This window comes from Ahaetulla prasina, chromosome 2 (assembly GCF_028640845.1).
Source record: "Ahaetulla prasina isolate Xishuangbanna chromosome 2, ASM2864084v1, whole genome shotgun sequence".
Lineage (NCBI taxonomy): Eukaryota > Metazoa > Chordata > Lepidosauria > Squamata > Colubridae > Ahaetulla > Ahaetulla prasina.
The window spans coordinates 61,926,619-61,949,385 of NC_080540.1; the positions used below are offsets into that span (position 1 = coordinate 61,926,619).

Sequence of the window (22,767 nt, forward strand, 5' to 3'; positions counted from 1 at the left end):
TTTTCATAAAACAAAGAATGTGATGATTAACATTGCACTGAAAGTACTTATTGAAATATATTCTTTGCAATATTTTCTGGATGGTAGGGTAGATAGCCATGACTAAATTAACCAAGTACATCCGTTAGGTCTTGTTAATTGTTAAAGGATTAAACCATATGTTAATATAAAATAAATCAGAATGATTGCGTTTCTGGAGCTTGAACTTCATATCATTAGGTTCCCTTCTATACTGAAGATCAATTACAGTATATTAATTTCTTCAAATTAGAGGGGATCTAGTCATAGAAGCACAACTAATTACTTGAAAATGCATTACGTTAGCTTCCAAGAGAGCTCTCCCTTTAAAACACAATACTAGATATTTCATTCAGGAAAAAAAAAAGAGTTATAGATGAAGTTTTAAAAAGTTATGTCAAGATGGGATGAAATATAATTGTCATTACTGGGGAGAATTTCTGTGATTAAGATGAATGTTTTACCCAGAACGTTATTTTTGTTTTAGATAATACCTGTTTTAACAGCTGATGTACCATTTAAACAATCGCAGAATGACATATCTAAATTTATATGGCAAGGAAAGATATGAAGAAATGAAGAGGATTGGACTTACCAATATATTTTGTTGCATGCTGGATAGTTTGGATGAAGAATGAGTAATGTTAAGAAGTAGAAGAGGTTATTGCAGGGATGAAATGCTCCTGGTTCAGACTGGATCGTCCGATCCAGTAGTGATGGCGGCAGGTGGTTTGGAGAATCGGTACAAAAATCCCTGCACCCTCTCCCCATGCCTAACTGAGTCGCGCGATCATCAGAGTTTTTTTTTTTTTACTTTTAAAAGCATTTTTTCTTCGGCAGAAAAAATGCTTTTAAAAGTTAAAAAAAACCCTCTGATGATCGCGCAGCTTAGCTGGGAAGGTCAGAGCCTTTTAAAAGCATTTTATACAACCTCTTCGACCAAAGAGATTATAGAAAAATGCTTTTAAAAGTAAAAAAAAAAAGTTGGCCGCGCCCACCAAGTCACATTACCCCCCCAAGCCACGCCCACAGAAGCGGTAGTAACAAATTTTACATTTCACCACTGGGTTATTGGATATAGACATTAATGACTTGAGATTTGGATGGTATGGATGTCTATGGTATGATAAAGTAAGAATGAATGTAGACTCTAAAAATCATTGTTAAACAGGCTGTTCTTAGAACATGAAACAAATATAAACTCAGGGTTTGCCACAAAATAACCTTTATGGCTTTCAGTACAAGAAGAATTTAATAGACGAGAAGTGAGTAAATCTAAACCGTTGGTCTACCAAGAGATACTAGAATTTTCTCAAGTGCTTGTTAAATGAAACCAAGAAAAGGTTTGATAACAGAAAGTTATCCTGGTTAAAAGTTTTCTTATGTATGATTAACCAAAAGATCTAACGTGGATGAAATGTTTTATGATTTTGAAAGAAACACGACTGAATTTGAAGTATGTACTAATGATTTTTTTTTTGATGAACATGTTATTGTTAAAAAGTACAAAATTTTGCTAAAATATGAGACTGAATAAGAATTGAAAGAATGCATAATAAAATGGGCTAAAAATTTTGCTACCCATATACAAAAGGACCAATGAGGAAATATGTGGCTGAAAGGATTGAAATTTACATTATGTTGTAGCCTTCAAAGGAATTTTATAAGATGATGTATCATTTGTATTTTTCATCAGAGAAATTGTCTACAATGTATAAAGATACTTTGAGGGACATTTTATCATTTTTGGTGGGCATGCAAAAGCCAAAACATTTTAAATACAATATGTGCATTAATTCAAAAGATTTTAAAGGGTTAAAGTGCAACTGAAACCAGAGACTTTTCTTTTGGGTGTAATGGACAAGCAACTAGAAGAAAGTCATGGAACTTTGTTTTTATAAATGACAACTGCAGCAAGACCATTGCATGATGACAAGTGGAAAGATTCAACACTGTCTAGAACAGAATGGTGATTGAAGATATTTATTTATTAAATTTATATTCCACCCTTCCAACTATTGAAATTAACCTCTGATTAGGGAAAAATAATATTTAAAGTTGACTAGAAAATCCTTATACGCTTTTTTCATAAAACAGAAAAAGTGCACTTATAATTTGTGGTTTTTATGATTAGAAAAAAATGGGATAATAAAAATGTAAGGGGGATTTTTGTAATCATAGTATAATAGAGAATTTTGTAAAGGTACTGATAATTACAAAGGAAATTGGAAGTTTCTATTTTTTCCCCAGTCTTTCTTTTTGCACTTTTGCTTTTCTTTATTGCTTTTGCTTTTTATTAATTTGCATTACTTTTATTTGTTTAATAACAAATTTATTTTAAAAAATAAAAAATAGAAAATTGTTTAGAGACTAATCTTCTGGAAGGTCATCTTCTGTCTACAGGAAAACGGATAAGAAATGTATTCAAGCTTGATAGGAAAAGAAAGCTAAAAACAAATATGATGTTACATCAAAATCTAGACTAATTTTAAGATACACTTCTTTCTTTTTTACTTGGAACTTAAAAATAAATGATGCCTTGAAACTGTTTACTTAGCACATCCTTTTTCCTATGCACTATTTCCAAAATTATGTTCCCTAGGATCCTATCTAATAACTGGAATAACATTGGACTAGATTCTCTCCTACAAGATACACTTAGAGAATAGGGCAGCATACTATAAACAATGTACTACAGAAATTATGAAACTAAATGGGAAGCTTCATCTGCAACCCTCAGGTCAACAGCACTAGGGTTGGTCTACCCTGCAGCAGAATACTGTGCTCCTGTATGGCTTAGCAGCTGCCATATTAGTAAGTTAGACGCCAGACTCAATGACACCATGAGGATTATAAGTGTATGTATTAAAACCACACCAACTAGCTGGCTTCCTGTTCTGCGCCACCAGCTTTATGAAGGCAAGATGCACTAGTAAGAGATTACTAGTAGTAATCTCTTTACTTACTAGTAAGAGACTAGTAAGAAAAATTATGAACTTCTACTGGTGCATGCCAACCTTCCTCATTTATCAGCTGGAAGAATTAAATCCAAGAAGTGCCCCCCCCCCGGCACTTGCACAACGTCTGCCTAACAACTTTAACATTAATTCCCAATGGAAAGCCAAATGGGTCACTGAATGCCCAGACACAGGAAGACATATAAATGACCCCACAAAAACAGTGCTGGGCTTTGAACTACCACATTAGAATGGACAATCTTGACTAGGATTCACACCTCATACGGTGTCTGCCGGGACTCTTTGTATAAATGGGGAATAATATCCTCCTCTCAGTGTGACTGCGGAGTCCCACGTCCAACTGTAGGTCAGGTCCTGACTAGCTGTAAGCTGACGGCATATATGGTCCTGTACCTGTTTTTGTTTTTATATATATATATATATATATATATATATATATATATATATATATATATTTGTTTTCTGAGGTTTTCACGGGTGTTTGTATATAGGTCTTTGGTTGTTCGGGTTTTCTCCCGTGTAAGATTGGAAGTGTCTTGGCGACGTTTCGACGAAGTCTCATTCGTCATCTTCAGGCTTCAGCTTCGTGCTTCTGGGAGCAATGTGTGATCGCAGCTGTTTCTTCCTTTTAACTGCTAGTGGGGGTTTGAACTGATTGGGTGGGAGCTTGGCTGTGCTCTGATTGGGTGGGAGCTTGGCTGTGCTCTGATTGGATGGGGTTTTTTTCTGTGCTCTGATTGGCTGGGGGTGTGTCCTGTGTTGGTGGGGGCTTGGTTGTGCTCAGTCTAGTCTGTGCTGCAGGGGGATTTGAGCTGGTGAGCTGCATAGCTGTTGTTTGGCTTTGTGGTCATGCTACATCTTCATAGTGGGTGTCAGTCTGCTGCATGAATGGATTGGAGGGGTTTGAAATGGCTAATGTTGCAGCTGCGGTCTGGCTTCTGGTCCTTGGTCGTGCTTCATGATCAGTGTGGGTTTGGGTCTGCTTTCTGGGTGGATGTGCGGTGGTGACATCCTGTGTGGACCTTGTGAGTGTGGGTCTGGTGTCATTCCTCGTGTTAGGGACTCGTTTGTCAATAAGGGCGGGTTTCCAAATGGCTGGTAGGCGGAGGTGTCATCTCGCTTGTTCATGCTGTGTGGGCGTTTTCTATCTCAATGGCTTCTCTGATTATTCTGTTGTTAAAGTGTTCAGTTTTGGCGATAGTTCTGGTCTTTTAAAGTCAATATCATGTCCTGTGACTTTAAAGTGTTGGACCAGGGAAGAAGTTGGTTCCTCTTTTGAATGAGTTCTTGTGTTCTTCAATGCGTGCACTTATTCTTCTGTTGGTTTGTCCAATGTATGTGGTGGGGCAGGCGGTGCATGGGATTTCATATACTCCTTGATTTTCTAACTCAATTTTGTCTTTGGGGTTTCTTAGGATGGTGGATATTTTTCTGTTTGTGCAGAATGCTGTCTTGATGTTGTGTTTGTGGAGGATCTTGCTGATTCTGTCTGTGGTGCCTTTTATATATGGGAGGAGGGCTGTGCCGTTTTCTTGTTCTCTGTCTTGGATTTTAGTGGGGGGTTCTTTTTGGATTAGCTTGGTAATCTTATTTGTTTGGAATCCATTGGATGTTAGTACGTTAGTGAGAGTGTCTAGTTCGGGTTTTAGGTGTTGTTCATCAGCTAAGCATTTTGTTCTGGAGATGAGTGTCTTGGCTACGGAGTTGATCTGTGCTGGGTGGTGGTGTGAGAGTGCGTGCAGATAGCGGTTTGTGTGTGTTTTCTTCTGGTAGATGGTGTGTCCTAGGGAGCCATTGGGTTTTCTGTAGACTAAGACATCCAGGAAGGGAAGTTGGTTATTAACTTCTGTTTCCATGGTGAACTGTATTTTGGGGTGTAGGCTATTGAGGTGTGTGAGGAAGTTGTCAAGTTTTTCTTTCCCGTGTGGCCAGATTATGAAGGTGTCGTCTACATATCTGAGCCAGAGTTTGGGTTTGTGATCAGATTTTTCTAGTGCTTGGGTTTCAAAGTGTTCCATGTAGAGATTGGCAATGACAGGTGAGAGGGGTGATCCCATGGGTGCTCCTTCTACTTGTTTGTCTCCCTAGGACACACCATCTACCAGAAGAAAACACACACAAACCGCTATCTGCACGCACTCTCACACCACCACCCAGCACAGATCAACTCCGTAGCCAAGACACTCATCTCCAGAACAAAATGCTTAGCTGATGAACAACACCTAAAACCCGAACTAGACACTCTCACTAACGTACTAACATCCAATGGATTCCAAACAAATAAGATTACCAAGCTAATCCAAAAAGAACCCCCCACTAAAATCCAAGACAGAGAACAAGAAAACGGCACAGCCCTCCTCCCATATATAAAAGGCACCACAGACAGAATCAGCAAGATCCTCCACAAACACAACATCAAGACAGCATTCTGCACAAACAGAAAAATATCCACCATCCTAAGAAACCCCAAAGACAAAATTGAGTTAGAAAATCAAGGAGTATATGAAATCCCATGCACCGCCTGCCCCACCACATACATTGGACAAACCAACAGAAGAATAAGTGCACGATTGAAGAACACAAGAACTCATTCAAAAAGAGGAACCAACTTCTTCCTGGTCCAACACTTTAAAGTCACAGGACATGATATTGACTTTAAAAGACCAGAACTATCGCCAAAACTGAACACTTTAACAACAGAATAATCAGAGAAGCCATTGAGATAGAAAACGCCCACACAGCATGAACAAACGAGATGACACCTCCGCCTACCAGCCATTTGAAACCCGCCTTATTGACAAACGAGTCCCTAACACGAGGAATGACATCAGACCCACACTCACAAGGTCCACACAGGATGTCACCACCACACATCCACCCAGAAAGCAGACCCAAACCCACACTGATCATGAAGCACGACCAAGGACCAGAAGCCAGACCGCAGCTGCAACATTAGCCATTTCAAACCCATCCAATCCATTCATGCAGCAGACTGACACCCACTATGAAGATGTAGCACGACCACAAAGCCAAACAACAGCTATGCAGCTCACCAGCTCAAATCCCCCTGCAGCACAGACTAGACTGAGCACAACCAAGCCCCCACCAACACACGACACACCCCCAGCCAATCAGAGCACAAAAAAAAACAAAAAACCCCCATCCAATCAGAGCACAGCCAAGCTCCCACCCAATCAGTTCAAACCCCCACTAGCAGTTAAAAGGAAGAAACAGCTGCGATCACACATTGCTCCCAGAAGCACGAAGCTGAAGCCTGAAGATGACGAATGAGACTTCGTCGAAACGTCGCCAAGACACTTCCAATCTTACACGGGAGAAAACCCGAACAACCAAAGACCTATATATATATATATATATATATATATATATATATATATATATATAATATGATGTTGTGCTTTAATGGTTAGATTGCCTAGATGCTGGTATTTGAACATAGATCTTTTTAACATATATATTTTATTGTGTTTTACCAATCTAGATGAAATGTTAACATATATTGCTAGTCCATGTATGATATGCCATACGTTAAATAAGTCTAAAATTATAAAACTATTCACCAGATGTCATGTTCATCAAAATAAGTTCCGAATAACTACAGCATGTTACGATAAAACTTTCCCAAGGTCAAAAAGCAAAAGCTTAGTTTTAAACTGTGGCCTACCAAATGTTTTGAACTTCAAGTTCCATAATTTCTACCTATACTGGCTGTAGCTTATATCATTAGATTATCTTTTAAATAACCAGAACATTTGATTTTTAATAAATTTTCAAAGAGAGGAGCTTAAGTCTGGAGGGGTACGGGGAAAGGAATCAAAATATCATTATTCTGTATGCTTATTGGATAAATTCCAACCAACCCTTTGATTATAGGTAATCTTCCTTCATTGAGTTTGGCACAAATGCTGTCAAGGATAGTAAAGCAGAATTTTTTAAAATTACTCTCCTCACCAGAAGGCTATTATTTTTCTATTTCTTATCAATTAAATACAGTGACAAAAGTGCTCATCATTACTTACAGTAATTCTAAAAAGTCCAATTGTGCATTTTTCACAAGGGCCTTAAATCTATAGAATCTATATTTTTTAAATTTACCTCTGTAGTACTAGATTTGGTGTCCATACAAAATTCCATGCTTACATAACTTTATCTTTTGTTTCTCTGAGTTGATGATAAATGAGCTCTAAACATACAATATACAGTAATGGCCTTTTTTTCAGAGTGTCCATATTTTATTTATTTTTCTATTTTAAAATTATCATGTTTTTGCCTGTCTTACGGAAATGTAAAACCACCCAATCTGTTCTGGAAGAGTTCCACATTCAAAAGGCCTCCACTTCAAATGTGAAAAAAAGGAATGTTCTGAGATTACCACAAAATCAGGACACTTCCTATGAAGTCAAAGCAGCAATTTTTAGTTCGAAACAGGAAATTTCTAGCCCCAAATGCTTTGCATTCAAAACATTTTACACATCTCTGCAGAGGCGACTCCACACAACAATAACTACAAACAAAATGTGAAGAAGAAAAGAAAGCATGCTAATAAGTAACACAAAGCCAATAAAAACCAGAAATGAAAGCATAACGAAAGAGAACATTCTTCAAGCAACTACCATGATACCAGTAGAGAAAATAGAAACCTAAAAGTTAAAATAAACCTAAGGTAGATCCGGAGAGGAAATAGTCTCCACTAGAAAAAAACAGAATTCTATTAATATAGATTATAATCAACGATTCTTGAACGCCTAACAGAATTTTCCCTTCCTTCCTCATATGGCAAAGAAAATCAAGGTCCGGCAATGTTCCTTCTCATGTTTTTCTGTTTTTCCAGGCTAAGCTGTGTTCTAATGGTTGCCCTATATTCTCCTACATTTCCATCAATCACTGTTTTGAAAACCTTGAAATGTTATCAGCAAATCTTGAGGAGCATTCAGATTTACAGAGAGCAAGACAAACTAAGGATTATGTTTAGGACTATCATTATGTCTTAAATTACACCCCAAAATGAATGACATCCAGTGTAATTAAAAGCATAAAAGGGGAACCTAATAATAGTTGAAGCATATTGTGGCAATTGAAGTTTTAATTTGGACATGATAATATACAGCAGCTTAATAATTATATATGTAATGTATGTGCAATCATAACCAGACTGAACTATATTGAGCAAGATGTAATTTTAAGGGTAGTTAAACCTCCCATGGTCATAGCTGCCTTCTAGACATCTAATTGTATGGCTCAGACCAAAAGAATTCTTAAATGTGATGCATTACTATTTACAATATTTAAATGAAGCAATTTGGCGAGATACCTAAGTCCAACTTTACAAGATGGTCAATAAGTGGTTAAAACCAGTAGTTGTTATAAAATGTATTCTAGACTAAATATAAATAAACTCCAAAGATATGCATAGGTTTGGGGATGGCACCTCCATCCTATGCAAAAGCTGTCAACTATGGCAGATAGTATTAAAATGGGGATGGGGAACTACTAAGAATATACCTGAAGCAAAGCTCTAGAATTCAATACTTGAAGATAACAGAGCGAAGAAAATTGCCAACTTTTAGGAATATTTTTTCTGAGGAAAAGCTACACAAGCTCATTTCTAGGATAAATTGTCATCCAAAATGGAATAAGCGTAGACTAAGAAATTTCCAGATTAGTGTAGTTCTAGGCAGAATGAAATGTTATGTACATATAAAACTTTAGATATATATTTTTATTTTTTTGCACTGGTGAGGGGCTTGGGATTTTAAGGGGCAAACCTATTTTTTAAAGCTTCACACTGGTTAAAACTGTTGAAATCCCAAAATGGGCCAAGGGCTACCCACCAAGTATAGCTTTTGAGTTGATGTAAGTTGCTCAGTCCTTGCTTTGGATCAGTTTTCTGATTATTCCAGCTTCAAAATTGCAAGAAACTAATATTGGCCTCAGCAATAAATTTAGAAAGGTTCAAGGAATAACCAAAAAAAGTGGGGGATGGGGGGTGGAGGTGGGGGTAATTGGGAGCAAAGGCTAAATTTTCTTTCAGAAAACAGGCAACACTTTTTCTTTCTAGGCAAAATATGTAGACGCTGTATTGTACAATTTAACCAGCAGGATAGTGCATAGTTCTCTTTGCTCTTCAGTTTTCCAAACTAATACTCTACTACTATTGAATTAGGGGCTCTTAAAAAATCAGAGAATACTGAGGGGCATAATGCACAATCTTACCTTGCTTTCTCTTCTCATTCATATTCATTTACATGAACGGCAAAACAAGAACAGTTGTTTACATAACTTAAGTCTCCCTTTATTTCTTTGTCGGTAAATATAAATTCAACACATAACTTAAGGCTAAACTGACAGTGATGCTCGTCATGTAGTTTGCCCATGCATGAATGATTTTCCTTTCTCAAACATCTGCTATGTGGGAGGCAGTGAACTGGATCAGCACTAGAGCAGAGAGAAGAGTTGCTCCTCGTTGTAGCCTGACACGGAAACTGCCTCTTGTTTGTGGGGGAGGAGGACCACCTGCCTAAAGGCAAACTGTGCTCTTCCATTAAGACCCCTCAAACCCAGAAGAAGCATGTCCAATTTGCAGCAATAGGACAAAACACTTTAGCCCAAAGGGTGCCTGATGCAAAGGAGAACCTCATTTCCATGTTTATGCTCTCTTTAGGACTTCCTTTACTAAATATACCCTCACATTAGCAAAGAGGGTGTTATCACTCATCACTCCAATTCCTATTTGGGCTGAAGCAATCTGTTATTTCACTTTCTGTAATTGCAAACTTGTCTGACTTGGCTATAATTACTGCCACTATTGTTACAACATTTGTTCACGCTTAGCCGATTGGCCCCCTCATCAACAGTTGAGCAGGCCTGTTATTAGCCTCTTTCTATTATATTTTACATCGGAGAAATAGACTTGCTACAGCCAAAGCGGCTCTCCTATGCATTTATTACATTGCACTATTTCCACAGATGCAAAACGGCTGCTTCAAAAAACTTCCTCAGAAAAATGCCAAATTATTGGTACACGTGGACACACATATATACGTAGGCATGTACATACAGAAACATAATCAAGTAATGAAGACAACATTCAAGTTCTCCCTTTGTGGGGCCTATCAATCAAGATAATATCTGAGAATTAAGAAATATCAGATTGCCTTTGAATAATTAGAAAGTTATTTTATTTAATGGGGAGGGGGTTGGGAGATGAAAAGCTTTGGATGAGGTTAATTGGATTGGAAGGGAAAAAATTTATTCTATGTTTGGTTTATGTATAACAATACCTTGTGATTGACCCGGGAAGCGGGGGGGGGGGGGGGGGAAGGGAGGGGGGAAGGGGGTTTTCTGGGAGGGAGGGGGAAAAAAAGGGGCGAAAATGTCTTTGTTTTTTTTTTAAACTTTTTCAATAAAAAAAAGATAATATCTGAGAATAATTGCAAGATAGATCCTTCTCTTATCCCACAACTCACAATGTTGCCCCCCCCCATTTTACCCGTGACAATATACCTTCTGCTTCAGTGTGCTACATGGATTTTCCCCATGGCAAAAAGTTGTGTAAGATTTACAGTGGAGTTATAATATGCTGTAAATTAGTGATGGGAAACCATTACAAGCTTTACATTTTTGAATATATCAGGAGTAAATGAGAAGTTATGCCATCTTTCATTTTTTTGCAGATCACCAAGACATTTTGGTAGTAAGCAGCATAAATAAATAATATTTGGTTTGGTTTTACCCATATGTAAATTCAACTTTATAACATTAAAATTAATATCTCTTTGATTCCCCCTGTGCAGTGAAATGTTGGAGTAAGACCTATATCCTTAATTTCACATGCCAGCAAAATAATGCTTAGGATCATCCACTGCAGATTAGAGCCCTCCATGGAAAAAGAGATGCCAGATGTACAAGCTGGCTTTAGAAAAGGCAGGGGAACACTGCTGATATACGCTGGATAATTGAGAAAGCCAAAGAACACCAAAAAGAAACCAGTGTGTGCTTCATTGATTATAGAAAAGCCTTTAATTATATCAACCACTTCAAGCTGCGGAAAGTGCTCAGAAAAATGAGTATCCCAAAGATCTCATTGTCCTCATGAGAAACTTATGTACACCTCAGGAAGCCACAGTGTGGCCAGAACATGGCAAAAAAAAAAATTGACTGTTGAGTGGTGAAGAAATTCGACACCACAACATGATCTCTCTTTCTTTATTCAATATTCTAAAAGTCAAAGAACACAGTGAAAACATGGGATGAAATTAAATATGAAGAAAATAAGGACAATAGGTAGAAAACACAGAACTGACAATGAAGATATCAAAGTAGTGGATAACTTTTGCCTTTTAGGATCAACCATCTACAATAAAGGAACAAGGAGTCAAGAAATACACTACAGACTAGCACTTGGAACAGCAGCTATGAAGGCCTTGGAAGAGATATTCAAATGCCAAATGATGCGTCTATCCCTAAAAAATTCAGAATCATGCAAGTCACAGTATTCCCTGTCACACTCTACTAGCTCAAAAGTTAAGACTTTAAAAATGAAGGATTGGAAGAAGGTTGACACATGTCAACTATGGTGTTGGAGAAAATTATGGACAGGCAAGAAAAACAAACAAATGGATCATTGAACAAACCAATCCAGAATCAGGCTTGAATTATCCTATTTTGGACACATTACGCAAAGACCTAATTCTCTAAAGCTGAGTAAGGCAGAAGAAAAGAGAAGGAAGATGAGCAAGAAAATGGATAGACTCACAATTGCAATCAGTGCACAATTAGGAGACCTGAAATACCAGGTGGAGGAAATCTGTGTGGTCGCTAGAAGTCGATAACTTGATGGCATATAATCAAAATTAATCTGTTCTCTGTTAAATTCACTTTTTCTTTATATGCCCAGCACTATCACAAAAATTTCATCAAGTTTTATCTCTCATTAAAGTTTGTAGAAAGGACTAGATGTTCCCATCTCCCTCTACTTCTTTTCGATACCAATGCAGTTATCAAAATAAGGCCGTGCAACATCCTCTACAAAATATTTGTTACAGTTTAACATATTTGCTTAACCTACAAAGAAGCTCATTGTTCCAGGAAAACATATATGGGAAAAAGTGCATTCCAAGAACAATAATACAACCTCAGAAAATCTGTAACAGTCAGAGCATCAGTAGCAAAGAAGCATTGCAGATTTTCCTTCCCAACGAAGCGGAATATAAAACAGTCTCTCTCTCCCTCTCTCTCAAAATCACCTTTGCGCCTCCTTGTTACTTGAGCCTCCACTGAGTGCAAATAAATAATACAAGCAATTGATCTCCCCTGAAAAAGGCCTGTTCCTGTTCAAAACACCTCCAAACAGTGCACACACATTGTGTGGCTTCACATGGAGGTGAACCATTTTCTAGGTTAGCATGTCTGACTTTGTCTGACTTTCGGAAGATGCACCTGTAAGATGGGCAAATGCCTAAGGTCCTTGTATTTCTCGCATCTAGGTGAAAAGTTCCACAAGATCTTGTCCACCATCTGTGTCAGCCACACCAATAGAGTACCTACCTATGCCATTGCCTAGGCTACTAGCCGTACCTTACATGGATATGGAAATGTGCAATGATGATTGATGACCAGGCTTAGTTCCGTTTTCCATACACAGAGCCGCTCTCTCGGAACAGGATTTTTTTTTTTAAATTAAAAAAAAACAAACCGATGGCTGAAGCAAACCCCTCCAGCCTGGCCGATCTTCAGGCAGGTCCCAGCACGGCGCAGCACCGGCACCGAGCCTTGGCCTCGGACCTGCGGGCACTTAAACCCCGCGCTTCTTAGAGGCGCGCGGTTGCCACCTCCAGAAAAGCAGCAGAACCCTCCAAGTCTATCCTCGGCCACGCCGGTCACCACCGACCCCGCTGCTGCCCTCGCCCGTCCTTTGCCCCCTGCCTGACCTGTAGGCGCTGCAGGTAAGAGGCCGGCACGTAGCCTGTCTCCCCGGAGCCCGCCCGGGTCACCAGCCACCAGTGCTGGTTGCTCCGCTCCAGCAGCAGGAAGGTCTCGCCAACGGCGAAGGCCAGAGAGTTAGGCTCGGCCGACCGGAAGCCATACAGGGCCCGGTACATGGCGCTGGAAAGGGGACGGAGGCGGGCCGGCGAAGAAGAAAACTAGCCGGCAAAACTCCGGTCGGAGACCCCTCCAACCAAGTGGCGGCGCCGGCGGCTCCTGCTGTAAACGCCGCTCTAAGCGCTCCGCCCCTATCCCGGGCCTGCGTCAGCCTCTCGTGGCGCCCGGACGCAGCCTCGCCCCCTTCCCTACCGCGGTGCTGTGGCGCCATCTGCCGTGGCGCCGTTCTGCAAGAAGCGCGGCCGATTGAAACTTTCTGTCCCGGCGGAAACGAATCTGAGGCCCGTGGAAATCCCGCATGCAACTCGGCTTTTGGCCAAGCTGCATTCCCCACACGTGCAAATCGTCTTTGGTTCGCGAGGTCTTTAGCTTAGGGAAGGTTCTGGGTTCGAGCATGTAAACGGCAGTACTATTTACAGTTGTACAAAGTGCAATTCACAAGGGCGGGATACAGATTAACAGAGTTGGAAGGGACTTTATAGGTCATCTAGTCCAACCCCCCCCCCTCAAGCAGGAGACCCTACACCATTTCTGACAAATGGCAGTCCAATCTTTTCTTGAAAGTCTCAAATGATGAAACTCCCACAACTTCTGAAGTTTTTAAGCTAAGATTGTCTACTGTTGACCTCACCCCATTCCTAAGAGGTCTGTAAGGGGCACACATAAGCGCACCAGCGTGCCTACCATCCCTGTCCTAATGTTCCCTTTAATTTCATTCATTTTATGTGTACAATTCATGCTTATATATATATTATCTAATATGTACTCTACAAAATAAATACATACATACATACATACATACATACATACATACATACATACATACATACATAAAGGCAAACTGTTTCATTGGTTGATAGTTCTCACTATCAGAAAGTTCCTCCTCATTTCTAGGTTGAATCTCTCCTTGGTCAGTTTCCATCCATTATTCCTTGTCTGGCCTTCAGGTGCTTTGGAAAACAGCTTGACCCTCTCTCTGTGGCAGCCCCACAAATTGTATCCCTTGCATATATGTATACAATGCTACCAACTGACAGTGGCTCCTTACTTGACTTTTGTCTTCATTATAAATAAAACCCTTTTTGTCATTGGTGAGTTGCTCCCCTGAATTATTTTTTTGGTTCCCTCTGTCTATTTATTTCCAAGCACTCTTTTTTTTGTAATCCTGTAACTGATGATAGACTAAGAAAAAGGCACTCCCTCACCACTTTTACCATGAATGCTTACTTTAGAAATCTTTGGTGATGGACTGTATTAAAAACCTTGAAAATGACAAAGTAAACAACATCTCTTAAACATTCCTATCCCCTTAGAGTTGACGCTGTCCTCAGTCATATAATCAGTCATATAATGGTGACAAGTAGGTCAAAAAACAGCACGGGGTATGCAAGTTCAAGGTCAAGTACTTGCAAGTTCAAGTGCCTTCATTGAAACTGTTCCTCTGTCTCCCAGAAAACATTTCTGCTTTAGAGGTCAAAACCAGCACTTTAAATCATATCCAGGAACTACATGGTAGCCACTGCAAGGCCTGTAACACAGGTAATATGCTCCCATCATTAGTAAGGAGGCAGCTGCATTCTAGCTAAACTATAGTTTCCAAGTAGTCTTTAAAGGCAGCCCCATGTACAGTAAATTGCACTAATCTAATTCAGTGGTTTTGGGGTGAAGAGTTATTGTAGCCAGATCCTCTTACCCCAAGTAAGGTTGCCATTGAAGCATCAACCAGAGCTGCACAAAGATCATTCAAGCCACAGCTTGCACCTATGTCTTGAGTGGAAGCTGTGAGTCCAGAAGGATCCCCAATGGTGAACTTGTTCTTGGAGATAGTGCTTCCCTATCTAGAGATAATATTGGTGTTGATACAGAGTCCCAAAGTAGAAACAAGAATTCCAGCTTGCTTGGGTTCAGCCTGGAGATGTATGTACTAGTGGTGGGTTGCCCCCAGTTCGGACCGGTTCTATAGAACCGGTAGTAAAACCAGCAGGAGGCTCCTCCCATTGACCCAAATATCATCAAAACTCTTCTGCGCGCCGGCACAATGCGAATCGGTAGTAAAGGTAAGTAGAACCCACCCCTGGTATGTACGCTCTGAACAGAAATGATAACAGAGGAAGTAGCTTCCAGGCACCTCTATCACGAATAAGATGTCTGCATTAAATTTTGTAAAAATATAAAAGTTCTTTATATTCTTTATTTATTAATCAAATGTACATGGCTACCCATCTCATAGAAAGTGACTCAGGGCAGCATACAACCATCCAATAAAAGAATAAATATAAAACATTTGTCATCAACTATCATTATAAATTAATAAGAAACATTTAAAAACTATAAAAGCAGAACTAAACAAGACATTTTTTTTGGTCAAAACAGTATATATAAGCATAAGCATGAAAGAACTATACATATATAAGCATATATATAATCATAAGTATGCAGTAACTATATGAAATTAGATAATCAAAGGGAACATTAGGACAGGAACGGTAGGCACGTAAGTGCTCTTATGTAATAATAGACAGAAGGATGTGAATAATAATATCTCACAGGATCACCTGTCCCCAGGCGTGCTTGCATGAACTATCCTGAGAGACCTTCATAAGCTCAGGGGTGATGAGACCAACCTCATCTCTGGTAGGGAGAAGACTCCATAATGTGAATGTGACAGCAAAAAATATTATTTCTATTATTCTTGCAAAAGACTGACTGCTTCACAGTAGCTGCACAAGGGGTACCCTGATTAATCATGATCCATCATACTGTATTTCTTTTTTATTTCTTTTTTTAGCTGCTATCATATCAGTAATAAGGAAAAACTATAGGAAAAATAAGGGGGTAAGAAAAAGAAACAAATGGAATAGAAGAAATAAAGTTTGGGAGCAGTAAAATACATGTCAATTTATAAATTTACGGAGAACAAAAAGTTTTGAAGCACCTATTTTAAATAAATCTATGACAGAATACATAGTATAAGTTAAAAGTTAAGATAACTTATTAGGACATAGCAAAAATAGCTTAAAAATGAAGGTCAAAGCGACAGTTCCTCATTAAAAGAGTTTTGTTCCCAACTTTTTAAAAGTTAGTTGCTTTTTTAGCGGGTGTGACTTCCCATACACAAACATGCCATTCTTCTTCTTCTCTTTGTATTTTGTTTTATTCGTTTGCATAAACATGAATCAAGATATTTATGCAACAAAATGCCAAAAGATTTTAAATATACTTTTCTCAATGTCATTTGCAGCATGAGATATTTAAGCTTGGGATATTAGGGAAGAACTTCAGAAAAATTTGAAGTTAAGCAAGATGAGTTAAAAAAAATCTGGTCCTAATTGCTGAATAAGGGGCTAATAACTATAATTCTTGCTGTCCCTATCAGATTAATAAAGGTATCTACAGCACTATGGGATTTATTCACAAATAGCACAGGAGTTCATGGCTTCCATGACGGCCATGGACCTGATTCAGTTAATTGACGGCCCTACCCACGTCGGGGGAGGTACCCTAGATCTGATTTTTATCTCTGGCCAGTGGTCTAATGATCTGGTTTTAAATGATTTAGTTGTTGAACCTTTGTCATGGTCAGATCATTTTCTCCTTCGTCTAGACTTTCTGACCGCTACCCACCACCGCAGGGAGACGGAACCAATGCGCTGGTTCTGTCCCAGGCGCCTGATGGACCCGGAGAGGTTCCTGACGGAGCTTGGGCCGTTCCCCGAGCACCTGGCCCACGACTCGACTGAAGAGCTAGTTGCGGCCTGGGAACGGGCCGCGGCTGGAGCTTTGGACCGTGTTGTGCCTTTGCGGCCTCTGACCCGGCGTCGGTCTCAACCAGCTCCTTGGTTCTCCGAGGAGCTGAGGGAGATGAAGCGCCGGAGAAGACGCCTAGAGAGTGCCTGGAGATCCAGCCGCCTGAGGTTGACCGACACTAGTTAGGTCCTATAGTAGGACCTACCTAGTGGCAATGAGGGCTGCGGCGTTCCTACATTTCCTCCTCATTGCGCCGGCAGATAACCGCCCGCCGCCCTGTTTGGTGACCCGCCTCCTTCAACAGGAGGGGCGGAGGACCCCTACAAGGCGTGCCGAGGAGTTTAACGGTTATCTATACGACAAAATCGCTCAGCTTCGGACGGATTGGATCAAAATTGGGTAGATCCAGGCGAGGGTTCTGAGGCCCGTCTTGTTGAGGTGTTTTGGGATGACTTTGATCCTGTGACTCCCGAGGACATGGACAGGTTGCTGGGTAGGCTGAATGCCACCACATGTTTACTGGATCCGTGTCCCTCCTGGTTAGTACTGGCTACTCAGGAGGTGACGCGGGGCTGGCTCCAGGGGATTACAAATGCTTCTTTGCGGGTGGGGGTCTTTCCCGCGGCCTTGAAAGTGGCAGGGGTGAGACCCCTCCCCAAGAAGCCTCCCCTGGACCCAGCTGTTTTAGGGAACTACCGGCCAGTCTCCAATCTTCGCTTCACGGCGAAGGTTGTTGAGAGTGTGGTGGCATGTCAGCTACCCCAGTACCTGGATGAAGCTGTCTATCTAGACCCGTTCCAGTCCGGCTTCCGGCCCGGATACAGTACGGAGACAGCTTTGGTCGCACTGGTGGATGATCTCTGGAGGGCCAGGGATAGGGGTTATTCCTCTGCCCTGGTCCTATTAGACCTCTCAGCGGCTTTTGATACCATCGACCATGGTATCCTGCTGCGCCGGTTGGAGGGGTTGGGAGTGGGAGGCACCGTTTATCGGTGGTCCCCCTCCTACCTCTCTGACCGGACGCAGACGGTGTTGACAGGGGGGCAGAGATCGACTCCAAGGTGCCTCATGTGTGGGGTGCCGCAGGGGTCGATTCTCTCACCCCTCCTGTTCAACATCTATATGAAGCCGCTGGGTGAGATCATCAGTGGCTTTGGGGTGAGATACCAACTGTACGCTGATGATACCCAGCTGTACTTTTCCACCCCGGGCCACCCCAGTGAAGCTGTCAAAGTGCTGTCCCGGTGTCTGGAGGCCGTACGGGTCTGGGTGGGGAGGAACAGCCACAAACTTAACCCCCCCAAGACGGAGTGGCTGTGGATGCCGGCACCTCGGTACAGTCAGCTGCAGATGCGGCTGTCTGTCGGGGGTGAATCATTGGCCCTGATGGAGAAGGTACGCAACTTGGGCGTGCTCCTGGATGGTCGGTTGTCCTTTGAAGACCATTTGGCGACCGTCTCCAGGAGAGCATTTTACCAGGTTCGCCTGATCCGCCAGTTGCGCCCTTCCTGGACCGGGATGCCTTATGCACAGTCACTCATGCTCTCGTTACCTCTCGCCTGGACTACTGCAATGCTCTCTACATGGGGCTCCTTGAAGAGCACCCGGAGACTTCAGCTAGTTCAGAACGCTGCGCTGGTTATTGAGGGAGCGCCTCGAGCTCCCATATAACACCTATCCTGCGCAGACTGCACTGGCTACCTGTTGTTTTCCGGTGCGCTTCAAGGTATTGGTTACCACCTTTAAAGCGCCCATGGCTTAGGATCGGGCTATCTACGGGACCGTCTACTGCCGGCTGCTATCTCCCATCGTCCGCACGCTCCCACAGAGAGGACTCCTCAGGGTGCCGTCAGCCAAACAGTGTCGACTGGCGGCCCCCAGGGGGAGGGCCTACTCTGTGGGGGCTCCGACCCTGTGGAACGAACTTCCCCTCGGACTTCGACAATTACCTGACCTTAGGACCTTTCGCCGCGAACTTAAAACTTATTTATTCCGTATGGCTGGACTAGCCTGATTCTTATTTTTATTGGATGGGTTTTTAAAATTCTGTGATTTTACGGGGAAGTACGTTTTTTAATATTTTGGGCATTTAAATTAGTTTTTTAAGGGATGTTTTTTAATTATTGTGTGTATGTATATTTTATCTGCCTGTTCACCGCCCTGAGTCCTTCGGGAGAAGGGCGGTATACAAATTAAAATATTATTATTATTATTATTATCATTCTGTCCGCTTTTCCGAACCCAATATAAACTAGCTTCCTTCTTCATGCAGGTCTCACTTGCTTTCTTCCTTTGGCCTCGGGTTGGAAAAGTGCTGAGTAATCTCTACTAATCAACTGCCTATTGGTCTTTTTTGGTCACTGAAGTTCCATCACAATTTGTCAGGTCGTTGGAGGCACAATTTTTAGTTCTCTACTATTAAAGGTTAAGAATAAACCAGGGGTGAAATGTAAAATTTGTTACTACCGGTTCTGTGGGCATGGCTTTGTGGGGGGTAATGTGACTGGGTGGGCGTGGCCAAGTTTTTTTTTTTTATTTTTAAAAGCATTTTTTCTACAACCTCTTCGGCCAAAGAGCTTGCAAAAAATGCTTTTAAAAGTCTCTGATGATCAGGCAACTCAGCTGGGATCGCCAGAGGAGCCTTTTAAAAGCATTTTTTCAACAACCTCTTCTGCCGAAGAGTTTGTAGAAAAAATGTTTTTAAAGGGTCGTGACGATCCCAGTTGAGTTGCCTGATTGTCAGAACCTTTTAAAAGCATTTTTTCAACAACCTCTTCGGCCAAAGAGGTTGTAGAAAAAATGGTTTTAAAGGGTTCTGACAATCCCGTGATCATTTTTTCGGCAGAAGAAAAAATGCTTTTAAAAGTTAAAAAAAACAACCTCTGATGATCGTGCAGCTCAGCTGGGCAGGGGGGGGCGCGGATTTTTGCTACCGGTTCTCCGAACCACCTGCCGCCATCACTACCAGATCGTGTGATCCGGTCCAGATCGGGAGCATTTCACCCCTGGAATAAACCCATGAGAGATTATTGAGATTAATCCCCTCAATCATTTAAGGATTATTATTGAAATATTGATTCATCATCTATTGATTATTATCAATTATCTATTGATAATAGGACTAGAAGACCTCCAAGGTCTCTTCCAGCTCATTCTGTGTTCTATTTTATATTTTTCTATAGTACAAGCAAGACACATTCTGTTGCTGCACTTCATCAGTATAACAAATAGACGTACTATTCTAGCAAGAAATACATGACTTGGTGTTACTGTAAATTACTAACTTGACGTTTTGCTCATGAGATATCACAAACTTGGTTTCACAGTGTTCCCAGTATTTAAGCAATATCTAATGATTTATAACCAAAAGAGGAAAAAAACCTGCACAATTGAATTGCTGTAAGTCATTCTCTGGTTTCATTAATGATCAGCAGAGGGCGGTCCTTACACATAAAATAGAGCTTTATATATCAGTAAATACCTTTACATAAAGCAGCTTACTTTTCATTCTGTGCTTTGGGTTTAACAGGAATTTGGGGGGAGAAATTGTATTATTTCAGCTTAAAACAAAAAACCGGAAATGCATATCTAGTACTGTGGCATGAACTCCTGTAGAGAATAAGTTGTAAAATTATAGTGACTTTTTCATAAAATAAAAATGGGCTGTAGGTAATATAGTCTACCTGAACTGAAATAAAGACCAATTAAGGATAATTTAGGGCAGTAAGTACGTACTTGAAGCCACATGCGTAGTCCAGTTCTTTGGGACCTCTTTGGATAAGAAGTCAGAGATCACCAACATTTGCTAGTCCTTGACTTATAACAATTCATTTAGTGACTGTTCAAAGTTAGAATGGCACTGAAAAAAGTGACTTATGACCAGTTTTCACATGACCATTGCAGTATGGTCACATGATCAAAATTCAGATGCTTGGCAACTGACTCATATTTATGATGGTTGCAGTGTCCTGGGGGGTCATGTGATAACCTTTTGTGATCTTCTGATAAGAAAGTCAATGGGGAAGCCAGATTTTATTTATTTATTTATTTATAATTTAATTTCTATACCGCCCTTCTCCCGAAGGACTCAGGGCAGTGTACAGTCATATTAAAATACAAAAAAAAATAACAATTTTAAAAAGAATTTAAAAACAAATATTTAACAGGGCAATCAACTAAAACGGTCTTAGACCAACATAAAACTCCTTAAAATTACAATTAAAATACACTTAAAATACACTTAGGCTAGTCCCGCACGATGTAATAATAAAGTCTTCAGTTCCCGCTTGAAGGTCCGGAGGTCGGGGAGTTGGCATAAACCCGGAGGCAACTCATTCCAAAGGGCCGGTGCTGCCACAGAGAAGGCTCTCCCCCTGGGGGCCGCCAACCGATATTGTGGGAGCGCATAGGTCGTTGGGAGGCTATAGGTGGCAAAAGGCGGTTTCATAAATATCCCAGTCCTAAGCCATGGAGCGCTTTAAAGGTGGTCACTAACACCTTGAAGTGCACCCGGAAGGTTACCGGCAGCCAGTGCAGGCCACGCAGGATAGGTGTTATATGGGAACAACACGGTGCTCCCTCTATCACCCGCGCAGCCGCATTCTGGACTAACTGGAGCCTCCTGGTGCTCTTCAAGGGGAGCCCCATGTAGAGAGCATTGCAATAGTCCAGGCGGGAAGTAACGAGGGCATGAGTGACCATGCGTAAGGAGTCCCGGTCAAGGAAAGGGCGCAACTGGCGAATCAGGCGAACCTGATAAATTGCTCCTCTGCTGACAGCCATCAAATGTTCTTCTAAAGACAGCTGGTCGTCCAGGAGAATGCCCAAGTTGTGCACCCTCCCCCTGGGGGCCAATACTTCGCCCCCAACAGTCAGCGAAGGCGTAAGCTGGCTATACCGGGACGCCGGAACCCACAGCCACTCTGTCTTGGAGGGGTTGAGCTGGAGCCTGTTCCTCCCCATCCAGACCCGCACGGCCTCAAGACACCGGACCATCACCTCAACGGCTTCGTTGGGGTGGTTTGGAGTGGAAATGTACAGCTGAGTATCATCAGCGTACAGGTGGTATTCCACTCCGAAACCATGGATAACCTCACCCAGTGGCTTCATGTAGATGTTGAACAGGAGAGGCAAGAGAACCGACCCCTGAGGCACCCCACAAGTGAGGCACCTTGAGGTCGATCTCTGCCCCCCTGCCAACACCGTCTGCGAATGATCAGAGAGATTGGAGGAGAACCACCGATAGACGGTGCCCACCACCCCCAATCCCTCCAACCGCCGCAGCAGGATACCATGGTCGATGGTATCAAAAGCTGCCGTTAAGATTCACTTAACAACCGTGTTACTAATTTAACAACTGTGGAAAGAAAGGTCATAAAATGGGGGGAGTAAACTCAATAAATGTCTCACTTAGCAACAGAAAGCTGGGCTCAGTTACCTGTACTTGCAAAGAGATTGCAGGACAATGAGACAGAAGAGGATACGAAGAGATGAATCAAGGGATGAATCATCAAGTACACAACTGCAGCCAGCACCTTACATTAGGTTTGTTAACTTAGCTTCTAATCACTTTTGAAAATTGCTTATTTAAATATCTTAAGGCTATTAGGGATCTTTGGAATGACAATTACAATTACTTCCGAACAAAAAAAAAGAAGTTTATTGTATACTCATATTAAGTAGATTGTTAAATATACTATATAACATTTAGACTGGAAATATGAACAAAAGTAAAAAGTGTGGATTTACAAGGTAGAGAAGACCCAAAAGAACCCTGATATGGACTTTCTACAGGGTACACAAAAGAAGTTGGTTAAGGCCTTAAAAATCAAAGGATAAATATAAAAGACAAAGCCATGCAATAATCTGGATAATGATTTTCTACTGAATTTATAAAATAAGT

The 22,767-nt window shown here is 41.2% G+C and overlaps 1 protein-coding gene across 7 annotated transcripts in view; it reads right to left on the reverse strand.

Moving 5' to 3' along the window:
• Positions 1–22,767, reverse strand: part of NCKIPSD (NCK interacting protein with SH3 domain) — a 148,444-nt gene that overhangs the window by 106,773 nt on the left and 18,904 nt on the right. For 2 of the 7 annotated variants that reach the window (XM_058170184.1, XM_058170192.1), the window contains exon 1: positions 12,947–13,236. The exons of 2 other annotated variants lie outside the window; for them this stretch is intronic. In XM_058170184.1, the coding sequence (XP_058026167.1) occupies positions 12,947–13,117 (171 nt within the window). In that variant the 5' untranslated portion in view covers positions 13,118–13,236. 3 more of the 7 variants (XM_058170191.1, XM_058170189.1, XM_058170185.1) reach the window with 3 other exon arrangements.